The 17813-nt window shown below is 41.5% G+C and overlaps 1 protein-coding gene across 1 annotated transcript in view; it reads left to right on the top strand.

Moving 5' to 3' along the window:
* The window catches only part of PTPRE (protein tyrosine phosphatase receptor type E), a 301972-nt gene that overhangs the window by 235377 nt on the left and 48782 nt on the right, over positions 1–17813 (top strand). Inside the window, exons 9-11 of the mRNA XM_089669546.1 lie at positions 5290–5387; positions 6217–6336; positions 8383–8543. Coding sequence (XP_089525672.1) covers positions 5290–5387; positions 6217–6336; positions 8383–8543 — 379 coding nt within the window. The remainder of the gene's footprint in view (positions 1–5289; positions 5388–6216; positions 6337–8382; positions 8544–17813) is intronic.

The raw sequence follows: 17813 nt of genomic DNA, 5'->3' as shown, positions 1-17813 counted from the left end.
TACAATGACAGGCGCAAGGTGGTTCTCTCGTTCTGATAGGACGTCATATGACGTTCTACCATTCTCACTGCGCATGCGCAGCTCAGGGAGCGCGCAGCACAGCGATCGCCAGTGCACTGTGTCCTTCGGACACAGCGGATCACGGAAAGAGCCGAAGATGTCGGCTCGGTCATGTGATCAGCTGTGTCCAATCACAGGTGATCACATGTAAACATGGAAATGCCGGTTATCGGCATTTCTCTCCTCTCGAGCTGTCACGCTGACAGCTCGAGAGGAGAGGAGAGCCAGTAATCGGCTTTCCGTGGAGGGGACATGTACACTGATCATCAGGGCACTGATGATCAGTGTGCCCTGATGATCAGTGTGGCCCCAGAAGTGCCACCTGTCAGTGCCCATCAGTGCCACGTGCCAGTGCCCATCAGTGCCACATATCAGTGCCCATCTGAGCTGCCTTTCAATGTCACCCATCAGTGCCAGTCAGTGCCACCTATCATTGCTGCCAATCAGTGCCACCTATCAGTGCCAGTCAGTATCGCCTATCAGTGCCAGTCAGTGCCGCCTGACAGTGCCAGTCAGTGCCGCCTAACAGTGCCAGTCAGTGCCGCCTAACAGTGCCAGTCAGTGTCACCTGTCAGTGCCACCTATCAGTGCCATATATCAGTGTCAGGTATCAGTGCTGCCTTTCAGTGCCCATCAGTGATGCCTGTCGATGCCCATCAGTGCAACCTACCAGTGCCTCCTCATCAGTGCCCATCAGTGCCACCTATCAGTGTCCATCAGTGCAGCCTATCAGTGCCCATCACTGCAGCCTCATTAGCGCACATCAGTGAAGGAGAAAAATCACTTATTTACAAAATTGTATAACAAAAACTAAGAAAAAATTTTTTTTATTTCAAAATTTTCAGTGGTTTTTGGTTTGTTTAAGAAAAAATAAAAATCCCAGAGGTGAGTAAATACCACCAAAAGAAAGCTCTATCTGTCTCAAAAAAATGATAAAAATTTCATATGGGTACAGTGTTGCATGACCGCGCAATTGTCATTCAAAGTGTGACAGCGCTGAAAGCTGGAAAGTGGCCCGGGCAGGAAGGGAGTATAACTGCCCTGTAGGCTAGTGGTTAAACAGTGTAGACACTTATTTTTTATGTTTTACATAGCTATACCTGCAAAATGGGCCAGCCTGAAGTGACCTCAGAGGACTTTTCTGACTAAAGTTCCACTTTAAAATGTAAATCCAGTTTTATTATATATTCACTGGCCACTTTATTAGGTACACCTGTTCAATTGCTTGGTAACACAAATTGCTAATCAGCCAATCACATGGCAGCAACTCAATGCATTTAGGCATCTAGACGTGGTGAAGACGACTTGCTGAAGTTCAAACCGAGCATCAGAATGGGGAAGAAAGAGGATTTAAGTGACTTTGAATGTGGCATGGTTGTTGGTGCCAGACGGGCTGGTCTGAGTATTTCGAAAAATGCTGATCTACTGGGATTCTCATGGACAACCATCTCTAGGGTTTACAGAGAATAGTCCGAAAACAAAAAAATCGCTAGTGAGCGGCAGTTGTGTGGACAAAAATTCCATGTTGATGTCAGAGGAGAATGGGCAGACTGGTTCAAGATGAAAGATAGAAAGGCAACAGTAAGTCAAGTCTATATGGACCAAAGTCTCCAACACCTTGTTGAATCTATGCTATGAAGAATTAAGCCAGTTCTGAAGGCAAAAGGGGGTCCAACCCGGTACTAGCAAGGTGTACCTAATAAAGTGGCCAATGAGTGTATAGCGTCATAACAAACATAACTGTCATAGCAATTTTTGTATTTTAAGTAGAGCTCTAGATAAAAGCAAAATGACATTTAGAAGATGCAATTGTCTCCAGCATTAACACAGAAGTTTTGGTTTTCCCGAGTCCCACCTGTTACTTAGTTTTAATACCTTTTGATCCTGCCAGTAGATCCGTTATTTTTCTACTGGACGAATAAGGTGATAACTCGCTGTTCGCTGTAAAGTGAAATCACGCAGCAGTGTTGTCACCCTGTGGACAGGGTAGTCTTAGGACTTGTTCTCATGGGCATATCTAAGGTTCCTGAATTAAAAGAGGAAAAAAGAAAAAACTACCCAAGGCGCACTGAATGACCCTGAAAACTGGAAACAATGAAGAATAGGACCTGTAGGGTGCCTAAATAACCACCAAGGGCGTGAAGAGAAGAAGAATGGCCCACAAAGTAACCAAATGGCAACAAGTATATATAAACAAACATTAGATATGTCACACTAAATGGAGCTTACTGTATAATAAATAACCACATGATGATAAAACCACAATGATAAACCTACAATGGAAAAACCTGTTCTACTAGCAGTGATAGCATCACCAATCCCGGAGGTAGTGCTCTTAGCTAAACAGTGAGGACTAATATTAGCTAATACCTAGTAGGAACTGATGGCTGTGCTGCCTCTTTCTATAGTGTCTTGGGGGACCAGCATCTAAAAAGAAAACAGAAAAAGATGGGTGCAGACCAGCCTCATGGTTTAGCAAGCTATGTTATAGCAGCCAAAGATAAAAAACAACAATATGCACTCATAAGTGTACAGAAGCAGGGTCGGCGTATAACTGAGTGAGCACCATCCCAGATGACAGAGCCTTAGATGGTCAGGCTGGAACCACCATGGAGAAGTCATCTACTTAGGACACAAATCTTCTCCAAAAATTGAGACCAGTGGCTGTATCCCTGCATCTGCTGCAAGGAAAAAATGTCACCAGCACACCGAGGACCACCAATATGGGTCCAAAGGTTTTAATAAACCATCACATAGTTACAGCAAGGCAACGTTTCGGAGTCTCGCAGGACCCCTTCATCAGGCATGTGTGGTCACATATTGGTGATCCTCGGTGTGCTGGTGACATTTTTTCCTTGCTGATTTTGTTCGGTTCCAGCCAACGATCACCGCAGCACCGCAGCACCACTTATACACACAGCCATTTTTAACGCAGGAACGTGTGCAATTGGATCATACACTTGCATCCTGCATCTGCTGCGTCCCAATAATTATGAAGAATGGGATTGATAGCAAGAGCAAATTGTTTGGGCAAACGTGGCCCTTCGCACAGATGTCCACTTAGATACGCCCTTAGATGGACATGTTGGTTTTAAATAGACTTTGAATTGTACTACTTTCCTACTCATTGCAATGGTTTTGCACAGAACAGCCCCAATCCTACTCTTCTTGGGTCCCTCGTCGGTGTTCCTGGCCCTTCCCTCCTGCCTCCATAATAAGCTGCTTGCTTACTGAGCCAATGAGGAGAGAGAGACCGTAGAGTGCTTCTGCTCTTGTGCACATCGCTGGATCAAGATGGGGCTCAGGTAAGTATTGGTTGAGCTGGGGAGTGGGGGAGCTGCATACTGAAGTTTTTTTTTACCTTTAGGCAGAGAATGCATGAAGGTAAAAAACCTTCTGCCTTCAGAACCACTTTAAGCAAGAGATTCCCCAACAGCTGCATGTGTAATCAATAACAGGAGGAGTGTTGGTATGTACTATTAACAGGATAAGGAATTTTGTATAGGGGGATTTGGGAAACATCTTGCTGAAGTTGAACTTAAATTTTAAGTGAAAGACAAATAAATTAAATCCCAACTCACGTTAACACTTTTTTTTTAGCAGTTATGGCAGAACACCTGTTGATCATGCCAGAAGTTCAGAGCGGTCCTGTGCTCACCTCCTTTGTTGTCTCAAGGACAGTAATGCACCTTCCTAGTCCTTGTCTTGGACTACAGAATGATTAGCCTTTATGTTGTGGCAATGGGAGAGTGGGAGGGTCTGGGTAGTTTGGCATGAGAAAGCTAGGCAGGACAGACAACAACAGATTCCAAATGAACTCTGGACCTTTTATCTGCTCATTGTAATTGGGATAATGAGGGAATAACATACACCTGGCCATAGAACAGCTGAGAAGCCAATTGTCCCATTACTTTTGGTCCCTTACCAAGTGGGAGGCACATATGCAAACTGTTGTAATTCCTACACCGTTCACCTGATTTGGATGTAAATACCCTCAAATTAAAGCTGACAGTCTGCAGTTAAAGCACATCTTGTTCGTTTCATTTCAAATCCATTGTGGTGGTGTATAGAGCCAAAAATGTTAGAATTGTGTCAATGTCCCAATATTTATGGACCTGACTGTATATATAAATAATATACCATTAACACTTTTCATGTGGAAAATGTTATTTATATGATTTATATATTTTATAAGCGTTTTTTTTTTAAGTGTTTTTTTGTTTAATTCTAAATAAAAGCCTATGAAATAAAAAAAAAATGAATGCACCTAATGCTACCAAGCCACTTGAGCAGTGCCAGATTACCAAATAGGCAGAGTAGGCAGCAGCCTATGGACCTCATGCTGTTTAAGGCCCCCATATCAAATTAATATTGGTTTGATCGTGAAAGAAAATTACAATGAAGATTTCCTAAATTGTTTGCAAAAGATAGAAAAAAATAATAAATTCAAACAAATGAAAGCTTTACATTAAAGAATTTTTAGAGAAAACACTATTAATCCAATATACTCAATAACAACCTAAAGTACCTAAACCATGGACATTCACATTACAATTTGTCTCTTAAAAGCTCATCTTCTTTCAGCTGTCAGTTTGTAAAAAATATCTGGTGTAACTTACGTAGTGTAATGTACAGTTGTGGTGGTCATCTCCATTTAGCGGCCGACATGCACACTACTTATTTCAATGTTATCCAACTAGAACATGTGCACATGAAACCTCCAGAAACCTGTGAGGGGGGGCCCCAAGGTTTTGACTGCCTAGGGACCTCCACAGAATGTAATCTGCCACTGACATGAGCCACCTCTCACCAAATTCATCAAACTAAGTCTTAATGAAATTTGCTCTGTGCACAAGGATCCAGTCATGCTGGAACAGAAAAAGCCTTCCCCATGGTCTCAAGGAAACCTTTGTGCTCCTCCAAAGGATCTGAAGATTGGAGAAGCACAATTCGTCTTTGTATGTGGTGACATTAACAGTAACCTTCACTGGAAAAAACCTGAATTAATTCAGAGGGTTGTCCACATTTCTTTGGTCATCCACATTCTGGGTGCAAAGCTGTTGAGCTCAATGCGTAAAACTGAATTTATTCTATATTTATTCCCAACTAGAGAAACTTGAGTAACATTCCAGCTTTGTTGGGGGGAAAAAAAATCAATGACGTATTTAAATAAGAAACAATACTTTATGGATGGATCTGACATAAAAACCAATGGTGTTGATCCCACAGGTCCCAAGCAAGATACAGTTAACGACTTTTGGAGGATGGTCTGGGAACAGAAGTCGGCAACCATAGTCATGCTCACCAACCTGAAAGAAAGAAAAGAGGTGACCTTCCTTTTTGCTGGTGTATATTTAGTCTTTCTGCAGAGTTCAGCCCAAAGTTGGTATTAACGTTCGGGAGATGGGTGCAGCTGCAATACGGAAATGCTGGGAGAATGTAGAATAGTGTTCCTTAATGCTTGTGTTGTACAGTTCACTTCAAGGTTCCCTAGAGAGTAGAGAAAAGGCTAGCGATGATGTCATCAGGTTCGCATCTCATGATTTATGGTGATGGGCCGTTTCTGAATTTTAATACATGAACTACAAAGCATTTACTTCATTATATAGATAACACTAATGGCTGTTGAAGTAGATTGTTATCACTGTGTTTGTCAAGGTTAAAGAGGAAATAAAGTCATTTTTATGCAGACAGTGAGGACAAAAATGAGGAGACATTAAAAAATCAAAGCCAAACAACTGGCAGATATGAAGACACAGTTTATTGTATGCCTTTAAAAATAATAAAACATTTATTTTAAATAGAAGTAGAATAAGTACCTGAATCTGTTTTTATATCGGCCTTCTGATATCTCCTGCACAGCAGTACTCAAACTGGAGAGGGAGGGGCAGCACTAAAAGCCAATTAGGCTCTGCTACATGCACATGAGCCTGCTGACAGGAGGAGAGAGCAGAATGAGCTGAGTTCATGGATTTTCTGTGTCTTGCTGCTCCTTTATTGTCCAATGAGCAGCAGACTGGTGACACCACTGTATTCCTTAGCTGCATTGAAATTGAAATAAAACTCAACGTGTTTAGCGTTTCTAAACTTTTGAAATGTTTTCTTATATTTAGAAAGATTTTACTCATCTCTATCATTTTTCATCTTTTTTTCCAGGACAAATGTTACCCGTACTGGCCTGACCAAGGCTGCTGGATTTATGGTAACATCAGAGTCTCTGTGGAGGATGTTATTGTCCTGGTAGACTACACGATACGAAAGTTCTGCATACAGCCTGTAAGTCATTGGCAACTTATTTGTTTCTTACTAAAACTTAGTTTGGTTCCCTGGCTGGCCTCATTAGTCATTATGATGTATAGCACATGGAGGGAATGACAAGAGCAAAGTACCTACTGGTAATGAGGGGTATTGTTGGGGTCCCAAAAGACACCCTGGGCACTTAGATCTTGTATCCTACTTCATCCCTTTCCATTTTTTTTTTACTACCTTCCCTGTCTTTTCCTTTATCCTACTGATCTCTCTTAGTGCTGAGTCTTTAATGCTCTGGCCCTTTTCTCACAGTGTGCAGTAGTGGTAAACATAGAAACCCAATAATTTTTACTACAGGACAGATTTTCTAATGCAAGAAATTATCTTCCTACAAAATTCTAAAAATGTGTGAAAGGAAAATGCTGTTACTAGTGAAGATGTGAAATAAAGTTCAAGAAAGATTGAACAGCCATTACAGTAAAGGTGATCTGTGGCTCTAAGGGGCATTGCTGGGACATGTAGTAGAAGAAATGAAATACTTGGTAGAAGAGGCAAGTCACTTAGTAGAAGAAGACCTCGGGGATTTAGTAGAAGACCTGGGGCATTTAGTAGAAGACCTGGAACACTAGGTAGAACAGGGCTTGAAATTTCCACTCGCTTGCTCGCCAATGGCGAGTGGAAATTATGGTGGGAGCGAGTGTCCCCCCCAGGGTTGTCTTGCTGAGCAGGCTCGGAGCTCAGACCGGATCTGTCATTGGCACTGGGAGCCGTCAGACCGCTCAATAGCTGAGCACAGTGAAAGCAAAGCAAGGAGTGCAGTACTCGGATCTGTGAGTGAACAACAAAGTACTGCAACTTTTTATGAGGGGGGGGGTGTGTGTACGTGTACATGTGTTTGTGTGTGTCCGTGTATGCATGTACAATTGTACATGTGTGTATCTGTACATGTGTCTGCTTGTGTGTGTGTGTTTGTGTGTATGTACATGTACATGTGTCTGTGTATTTCTGTGTATGTACATGTATCTGTGTGCATGTGTGTCTGTACGTCCCTGTGTGTGTATACATGTGTCTGTATGTATGTGTGTGTGTGTGTACATGTGTCTCTGTGCATGTGTGTACATATTTATGTGTGTATGTACATGTCTGTGTGTGTGTACAGGTGTCTTTGTTTGTGTGTGTTTGTTGGTGGCGAGTATCTCTAAGACCTGGCTGGTAGCTCAGGACTTGAAATTTTAAGCCCTGACGTAGAAGACCTGGGGCATTTAGTAGGAGACCTGGGGCATTTAGTAGGAGACCTGGGGCATTTAGTAGGAGACCTGGGGCACTTAGTAGGAGACCCAGGGCACTTAGTAGAAGAAGCAGGGCACTTGGTAGGAGACCCGGGGCACTTGGCAGAAGAGATGGGACACTTGGCAGAAGAGATGGAACATTTGGCAGAAGAGGTGGGACACTTGGCAGAAGAACTGGGACACTTGGCAGAAGAACTGGGACAATTGGCAGAAGAACTGGGACACTTGGCAGAAGAACTGGGACACTTGGCAGAAGAACTGGGACACTTGGTAGAAGACTTTGGACACTTGGTAGAAGACTTTGGACACTTGGTAGAAGACTTTGGACACTTGGTAGAAGACTTTGGACACTTGGTAGAAGACTTTGGACACTTGGTAGAAGACTTTGGACACTTGGTAGAAGACATTGGACACTTGGTAGAAGACTTGGAACACTTGGTAGAAGACCTGGAGCTTTTAGTAGAAGACCTGGAGCACATGCTGTGGATGCCAGGACCTAACAACATTCCTATTGCCCATAGCACATCTCAGCAGTGCATGGCGCTCAAGATTATATGCATGTAAAGTAAGTTTTTAAAACTCAGTTTAAAAAAAAAATGCAATCTTGTACCAGTGATTGGTCCCTGATAAATGATTAATTTTTACCCAAGTTTAGATGTACTTTATACCCCAGTTCCTGTGGATTAAGAAACTTTATTCAGGTGATTATGTTCCAAATTCCCCTGTGTGTAGGTCAAGCATCACTTTCTTGAATCTAATCTTTGCTCCTCACTTTACAATACAGGTTCATGATGGCTGCAAGGCCCCCAGACTGGTGACTCAGTTGCATTTTACCAGTTGGCCTGACTTCGGAGTGCCTTTCACACCCATCGGCATGCTGAAATTTCTTAAAAAAGTAAAATCACTCAATCCTGCCCACGCTGGACCCATCGTTGTTCACTGCAGGTGAGGAATACCTGATGTATATTTGTGATGGATGACATTGTCAAAATGATAGAGCCATAAATCCACCCAATGAAGGGTCAATTAAAGTAAAAGGCACAGCTCTTCCTAGTGGATCCACTAGGACTTGTACATGCAAAGGCCATTTTGGTTTAATATGGTACCCAAAGCACCTAGGCAGCACAATGCACTTACACTGTAGCACACTGCCCTATGACTTCTAACTCTTCCCCACTCTATCCGAAACAAAAAATGTTTAAGCGGCAGTTCTACTTTAACTAAGCAGGCTTGAATCAGAAAGAAAAACTCAGCTCTTAGGATGAAGTAGGAGTGTCCTATATTGTGCTCGGTGTCATATGAGCTGTCAGAGCGAACAATTTAATGAAATGTATCGGAACAGACATAATATTATTAAAGAAGACTTACTATTAATTTTTTTTTTACAGTTCTGTTCCCTATTGGACAAAGTACATTAAGTATTTTGTTGCATGTTTCTAAGTGCTTTCCAATCCTAATTATAAGGTCCAATCTGCCACTATTCCCTCCTGCAGTGACCAGCTCAACAACAGCTTTAAAGGAGAAGGCTAATTATATCTGCAGCTTGTCTCAACTGTGAACACTTTCCCAGGACAAGCAATGGCAAGAAGAATACAGAGGGAGGAGGGACATTCCAGCCTCTGCATCCCTCTTGTCATCATTTGTGTTGGGAAAGTCCTCACAGCCAAGACAAGCTGCAGCTATGAACCAGCCATAGTTAAGAACATTGTATACACTTTGGTACATCTGAGAGGTGAACCACATTTCATTACTTGTATGTGATCCAAAATGTAAACAGTGGGAACCCATGGTGACGGTGTGGGAAGGGAGAGGAGATGGGGAGGAGGTAGAGAGAGGTAATTATAGAGATGAATAGTAGGAAAGAGGAAGAAGAGGAAAAAGATTTAACAGCCCCTAAGGGTCCGGACCAAGAGACATAACAAATCTAAAATAAATTGAATAATTCAAGCGCTAACTGTGGTGAAATGAAAACAAAAAATTACAATTAAATACTGTAGCCGCTAGTGCACACAACCCATGTCTCAGTGGGGCAAATTAAACAATCAAAATGTGAAGTGAAAAAATGCTGCGCTACATGAAACAATAGCACAATCCATTATATAACCAAAAAAACAAAATGAACAAATTAAATAAAAAATGTATATTAGAAGAAAAAATATTACTATTGATATATATATATATATATATATATATATATATATATATATAAAACAAAAACCACACAAAAAATAACAAATATTTCTAAGTATGAATCAAACAAAAGTCATTCAAAAAATGAATCAATGAAACAATGGCACAATCCATTATATAACCAAAAAAAACAAAATGAACAAATTAAATAAAATATATATATTAGAAGAAAAAATATTACTATTGAAATATATATATATATATATATATATATATATATATATGTATATAAATAAAACAAAAACCACACAAAAAATAACAAATATTTCTAAGTATGAATCAAACAAAACTCATTCAAATTATCAAGTTCAATCAATAAAGTGTTCATTCAGTGAACCTTCCTTTTGGATAACGAAAAATATGTGCATCTGTCATAAATTCCCATGCAAAGACATCCTCCACCATATATCTGCTCACCTCACGCAGTGTGACCTCACATTATACAATGTTACGGTCTAACTGCACTTTTGGTCCCATATGGACTCAGAAGATCAGCTTGCTGAATGAAGACTCCAAAGTAAGCTCCCTCCTGATAAGTGTCTTTGTATCAGTCATATTCCTCATTAAAAAGAACTCAACATAGTTCAACATAGTGCTTTATCCTTATAAACTTTTATTCATCAATTAAACATAAGAAATACACTCACGTTCCGGAGGTGTATTTTGCACCAGGTATGATGAAGATCCAGTGATGTACTGATTAAACACAAGATGGCAGTATTATCTCAGCAGCAGAGTCCTGTACAAGCTCAAAACAGACACCATCCATAATGTAATGCAAGGCAAAGCACGGGCCCACTAAATGAATGCTATTGCCTGCTGTAATGTCATTCCAGGAGCCGTTTGTAGAGTACTACAAGCCACTATCCTGATGAATGGCAACATTGTGATGTCATCTGCACACTCCTTTCCGACGCATTTCGTCACTAGTCACGTAACTTGTATGCCTTGCTTTACATTGTTTAATTGATGAATAAAAGTTTAAAAGGATAAAGCACTATGTTGAGTTCTTTTTAATGAGGAATATGGCTCATACAAAGATGCTTATCAGGAGGGAGCTTACTTTGGAGTCTTCATTCAGCAAGCTGAGCTTCTGAGTCTATATGGGACCAAAAGTGCAGTTAGACCGTAACATTGTATAATGTGAGGTCACACTGCGTGAGGTGAGCAGATATATGATGGAGGATGTCTTTGCATGGGAATTGATGACAGATGCACATATTTTTCATTATCCAAAGGAGGGTTCACTGAATGAACACTTTGTTGATTGAACTTGATTTTTTGAATGACTTTTGTTTGATTCATACTTAGAAATATTTGTTATTTTTTATTTTTTTGTGTGGTTTTTGTTTTTTTATATATATATTTATATTTTTATTTCAATATTAATATTTTTTTCTAATATTTTTTTCTTCTATTATATATATTTTTTATTTTATTTTTTCACTTTGTTTTTTGGTTATATAATGGATTGTGCCATTGTTTCATGTAGAGCAGAATTTTTTCACTTCACATTATGATTGTACAAGAGACATAACAAAACAATTATAGGCAGCTGTGGCTAGATAGATTTAAGGTGGGAAGAACAAGCTAGGGTTCCTAGATGTTGAGGATTTTTGGTTGCGTGTCACTGAAGATACTAGAAAAACAAGCAACATATTCATATGTGTTTCAACTTATTACAAAGCCACTGTAGGTGACTTCTGACAGTCAGTGCCATCTTAATAGCATCATGGGCCCCCGGGCAAAATAATGTACTGGGAACATTACCAGCCTACATCAAGTGTTCCCATCACAGCGCCCCCAAACATCAGGTGTCCCAATCACAGCGCCCCCATACATCAGGTGTCCCAATCACAGCGCCCCCATACATCAGGTGTCCCAATCACAGCGCCCCCATACATCAGGTGTCGCCATCATAGTGTCCCCACACAACAGGTCACAGTGTCCCCATCCTTCAGGTGTCCCCATCACAGTCACCCCATGCATCAGGTTTTGCAGATCACAGCATCCTCATACATCAGGTGTCTCTATCAGAGTGCCCGCATACATCAGGTGTCCCCATCACAGTGTCCCCCATGCATCAGGTGTCCCTATCCGAGTGTTTGCTTACATCAGGTATCCCCATCACAGTGTTCCCATACATCAGGTGTCCCACATCACAGCATCCCCATACATCAGGTGTCTTTATCAGAGTGTTCGCATACATCAGGTGTCCCCATCACAGTGTCCCCCATGCATCAGGTGTCCCTATCAGAGTGTTTGTTTACATCATGTGTCCCCATCACAATGTTCCCATACATCAGGTCTCCCTATAAATCATGTGGCCCCCTCAGTGTCTGCATATATAAGATCAGAGTTGTGCCCTCCCCCCCCCCCCCCCCCATGCACTCACGGAGCACAAATGCTGTTCCCACCTGCAATGAAGGTAGCTCCTGTGTTCTCTCTCCCACTGAGACTGAGGTGAGTTCTCAGCTTCAGTGAAGGCTCTTTTCCTGCCCCTGCAGGAGGGAGAAGGCTGAATCCTCTCTCCAGCATTAGCCAGCCACTGCTGCTCCTGAAAGGAGTGACATTGCATTTACTCCTGTCAAAGAAGAGCGTCACAAGCTGCCAAATCGCCTGTGCACCCCCCCCCCCCCCCCAACACAGAGCCCAGGCCCATTCCTTGTTCTAGCCCTGATCATGGGGCCTTCATGCACCTGGAGCCCCTAGGCAGTGCCCAGGTTTGGCCATTCATTAAGATGGCCCTGCTGGCAGTAGATTGTTTAACTGCTTTGAACATATAGGTGGCATGCTTTTGCTGGGTATTAGTGAGGACTGGGGTAGGGAGAGGTAGAAGAGCTATTCTAGGGTCTTGTACAATATCAACAATTCTGAACCAAAAGGATATTAATTTTAGACAAGGCCATCATTTATGGAGCACATCACCTAAATGGCCACATTACCAGAAGCCCCTGTCACAATTGCACGAGAATGTTTTCTCAATCTGAGTTGGTACCAGAAAAGGACCTTATAGGCTGCTTCAATAATAGTCATCACTTATCATTTTTCGTAGTTCTTATTCTAAGCTGCTGCATTCTGATTGGTTGCAGTGAACAGATTAACACCTCAGTACTCTTTAAACTGTCTTCTTATTTTATAGTCAGCTTGTGAGTTACCAGCTAATTGTACAGTAGAGATGACTTCCCGCCACGTACAGTGGGGGGTACAGCAGCAGCATTTCCATGCAGGTTAATTAAGGACTTTCTGAATTATGCATGTGTCAGCTGAGATTTGCTCAGTCAGATACGTGCTGTCTAACGAATTTCTGTTAATGTGTAAAATGGAGTCTCAGCTCCTTTCTTCCCATTTTGCTAAAAGGGCAACGCCAAGCATCAATCCACATAAGCAGCTGCAATGTATGTAAAAGAAATGTTTCCAAAGTAACACACGTGATCAGTTCCAGGTTTATAAGGGGGGAAAAAGGGGCAACTGTCCAGGGCCCCCTGATAGAAGAGGTCCCCCTCTATACAAAAATTATATAAACAATATAAAAAATTATATATCAGTAATTAATAAATAATAATAACCTAACATAAAATGTATGAGAAAAAAATTATTTCTTTTATTAAATGTATCATGGGAAGTAATATTTTTCTGGCCATCATCATCAAGTTTTTACTCTGGACTGGGAAATTGTATCAGTTTTAAGAAGGAATTTTGGTGGCTCAAGCGAACTACACAGAGAGAGCTACTGCTGTGTGTGTATGCGTGACCTCAGAATGACGTGTCATGCATTTTAAAAATGTGTGATTGTCACTGAGAACGAAAACCAACTCTGTGAAAAGGGACCCAACCTAAAGTGCCCCGTGCCCGCCAAGGTCTAAATTTGGCTCTGCATGTCATCAGCTGGACGCTGCTACATGGCGAAAAAATATTGACACTTCAGAATCTTTGATTTTTCAGACTCTGAGTCCATGGTTGACCTCTGCCTTCTTTAACCACAAACACATGTCGCACGCACAGTACCTTTGAGAGAGAAACCCACGTGAAATTCTGTGCAAGCACCCACATCCCCTCCATTCCTCACTCATCGCTAAAGCTGACCAAATGCTTTACACTATTTCCGTACAGTTGCCTTTAGATCTACCAACAACAATGTAGTATAGGAACATGATGGAAATTGAATAGACTGTTTAGGAAGGTCCTCACATTATCATTGTTATACAGGATTTTTATAGTACCATTATTTTGCATGGTGCCTTACAAAATAGACAGTACAGTTACAAAACATAAGATAAAACATTGTTGGTGTAGCACTAAAGATGTAAACAATACCAATATATAAATGTATATATATAAATTTCTGCTAAAAACAAAAACGGACAAGTAGAATGCACATTAATTCTCAAACACGTGAAATGCTCATAAAACATTCCCCTTAAATATATCTCTCCCAATGGGGGAAGCCAGTGAATAATTCAGTGAACATAAAATGGTCCCAAGTCAGGAACACAAACAAAGTGTAAGTGTAACACACTCAATAGGTGGTAATACTGAGTAAATACACAGTCCACTTCAAACACAGGTGAGAAAATCTTCATATGTGTGAAGGTGCCACTGGTGTCAAAATTCTAAAATGGTCTGAGTGCCCCCTCACCTCCTTGCAATGACCACAAGGACCAGCACACTTTGTAGTATGTACCACGTATCTCACAGGAACCACCTTGCCTATTGGACCGTACTGGATACCACACCAGAGCCGCTGTCACCCAAATCTCCTCCAGCAACAGTTTATCCTGGCAATACCTCTCGTCCCCACAGGGTCAACTCAGAGACATAAATAAACATGCTCCATAGCGTGATACTGTAATTTTATTAGTAAATAAACAAAAAACCCTGATGAAGTCACGTGTTACCCGCGACACAACGTGTTGGTACGCCCTGACGATACTTCTGGAGCGCGGTGACATCACGTCCGGCGCACGTGCCATATTGGGACTCCATGTATACACGTGCTTCGTCAGGGTTTTATTGTTTATTTACTAATAAAATTAGTATACATGGGGACTCCATGTATACACATGCTTCGTCAGGGTTTTATTGTTTATTTACTAATAAAATTACAGTATTACGCTATAGAGCATGTTTAGGTCTCTGAGTTGACCCTGTGGGGACGAGAGGTATTGCCAGGATATATATGTACTTTTTGGTATAAAGATGGGTGTCAGCAGCTCGGAATAGTTCATCCATTTAAGCGCAGGAGGTTTTATATCTTACAGTTACAAAACAGTTTAGGACAAGAGAATGAGGGGAGCTCTGATTATGAGAGCTTACAATCGAACACCCCTTTTAAAAGGGGGGGGGCCTGTGAGCCGGTCTCTTTGTTGATCCCCACCGAGCAAGTGAATAACAGGTCTGTGTCCGCTCTGCTGCTGCAGAGCAGATACAGCCCAGTTTTCTATGGGACGGTCAGATTGAAACAGATCGCATGTCCGTTTCCACTCAACTGTCATCTAGTCCATTCCGGATCAGATGCCATCTAGTGTCAGCGGACACATGTCTGCTGACACCCACCATTCCATAGAGAGCTATGGATCATCCAATGGAGTCCGCCTGTCAGTTTTTTTCGGACCATCAGTGTGAAAGGGAAGGGCAAGCAATACAAAAGTTAATAGCTGTGATGAACTGATGGAGGTGGGATAGGCTTCCATGAAAAATCAGTTTTCAGGGGTCACAGAGTAGAAGGTAGCTGTTGAAATTGTGATGCAAAGTGGCAGAGAATGGGAGGAGCTCTGGAGAAGCCCTTGAGGTGAGCATGAGAGGAGGTGACAAGGGTGCTAGAGAGCTGGAGGTCTTGGAGGGGATGGAAAGGATGGTTAGTGTGATATTTTGAGATGAGGCTGGTGAAGTCCCTCAGGGCAGAGTTGTGGATAGCTGTGTATGGATTTGTGTTTTATAATTTTGGTAAATCCCATATTCATTGTATACAGTGTGATTTGTATGTGACTTAAATGTGAGCTATCACAAAAATGGATTTTTCACCAACTGCATTTTAAACAACTCAGCACACATGGATATTTATCATCAATCATTCTTTAATATTGACCGAGAAGCTATTTATTTGTGTTATCAATGGGTTCCTACAATCAATTCTATGAAATTTAGCACATACTCTACATATGATTAATATGAAATGCTTAATACATTTCCAGACCAGCTGATTGATGAGTCGCAGTCAAAGTGATCGGTTCTTTTTGCTGTTGGTCAGGCACTGCATTTTACATTCTCAGTTTGTATGTGATTTGATATGTTTGGTGATATAAATCGATTAATCCCATGATTCTGTTGACACATGTTTAGCCGCCATAAAATGGATTATAGACAGATTGTGCAGCCCTATTGTAATGTGCATGGCCAGCCTAATACTTATTACTCTAAAAGTTAACCCTTACCCTCTAAAGGACAGCTTTAGTGCAGTTGTTCTTTAATAAATCTCTCTGACCCCTGGGATAACGCTGTCCCCAAGATCTTTCCATCAACAAGGACCTGTTTGGTTTTTTTTTACTGCACTGTGGCCTTGCCCTTTCCAATGGGTAGGCACACCTATGACAGCCTCCAGGGGTCCCTTCAAGTACGGCTCACCCCTAGGGATGAATGGGCTATGGCGTGCATGAGAAGAGGAGTTGGCCAAAACCTTGTTGAAAGGAAGATCCCTGGATGGGGAGAAAAGCAATTATTAATCTAGGTGGCCTACAGAAAGGGGGTTGGGGGGATGTACCTCCAGCAACAACTAAGTCTTAGGGTTTTACTGCTGTCTGTGTCCCCAGTTAGTTTTCTTTGCTTTCAACCCTGTGAGAACATGGTCACCATGACAGTAAACGGAAGAAAATTTCCCAGTGGGACACGAACAATAGAAAAAAAAAAGAGATTTTAGACTCCCCCCCCCCCCCCCTCTACTAAAAGCATCATATTTGAGTTCTTCCCTAATGAAGGGAGCACTAAGAGTACTCACGTGCTTCTATGGCATCAGTCCCTCGTTGACTGAACCATCGAGGTATTGCTCTGTTGCTGCTTCCCTTCTGGAAAATGGAACTCTGCAGAATTTTGGATAGCAAGTGAGCGACATTGTAGGAGCAACAGGTTTGTAGTCTCTCTAGCAGTCCTGCTTTTGCCAGGTTGCCACAAAGCCCAAACAATAATACTAGTACCAGCACCGAAACTTTACAGTCTTTTGCTGAGCCTACTAACCACTCAGTCCTGTAAGACCACCTGACTGCCTTCCTCTTTCCACCCATCAGCTTACAGTGTAGGTACTATTGCTGAAAGACTGAATTTAGCTTTTAGTTGCGGTGCATAAACTCAACATGAAGACAGTTTGCAGGTAATTTCATTGGCTGCAATGAAAAATTATTCATAACTTTTAAATCAATATATGTATCAATGGTATTTCATGAATGTTCCCAGAGGTTAACTTTAACATGTAGCTGCAGCTTCTTCTAAGATGATAAACTTGCCCCAGGATTACATAGCAGATACCTCCAGGTGTAGATTTTCAATGATCCTAGGAGGCCCACAAACCAAGGACCTTTATTATGCAAATTATTACCACAGTGTTAATGGCTATGCTGTAAAACACCCCCTCTTATAATCCTATTGGCTCCCAAATGTAAAAGCCTGCCTGATTGGCCAATAGGGAGGGAAGAGATTAAAAGGAGCAGGCCAGCATAAGACCAAGCCAGTTTATCATCTTTTAAGGCATTCTTTTCTTTAATAAATACTACAGAGAATATTAGAAGACATGGTAGCATAAAACGAAGGGGGGTATTAACAATAAGTGCATTAATTTCGCCGAAACTGATCTACAGCGATCACTTATTCTGTCTTTGGCAAAATTAGCGTAATATTTTACCGTACAGACTGCTTGGGTGAAATGTCATTGATAAAAAAAAATCAAATGGCTATGTTTTCTAACAAAGTTATGTAATCACCATATCAGCGATTTCCTGGTAATCACATGGCTTTGTTGATAAACAAAGCTAATGC

The sequence above is a fragment of the Staurois parvus genome, unplaced genomic scaffold (genome assembly GCF_062004578.1).
Source record: "Staurois parvus isolate SC_StPar_1 unplaced genomic scaffold, SC_StPar_1.0 ptg000009l, whole genome shotgun sequence".
Taxonomy (NCBI): Eukaryota; Metazoa; Chordata; class Amphibia; order Anura; family Ranidae; genus Staurois; species Staurois parvus.
The sequence above is the reverse complement of the archived record's forward strand: the minus strand, read 5'-3'. Positions and strand labels throughout refer to the sequence as shown.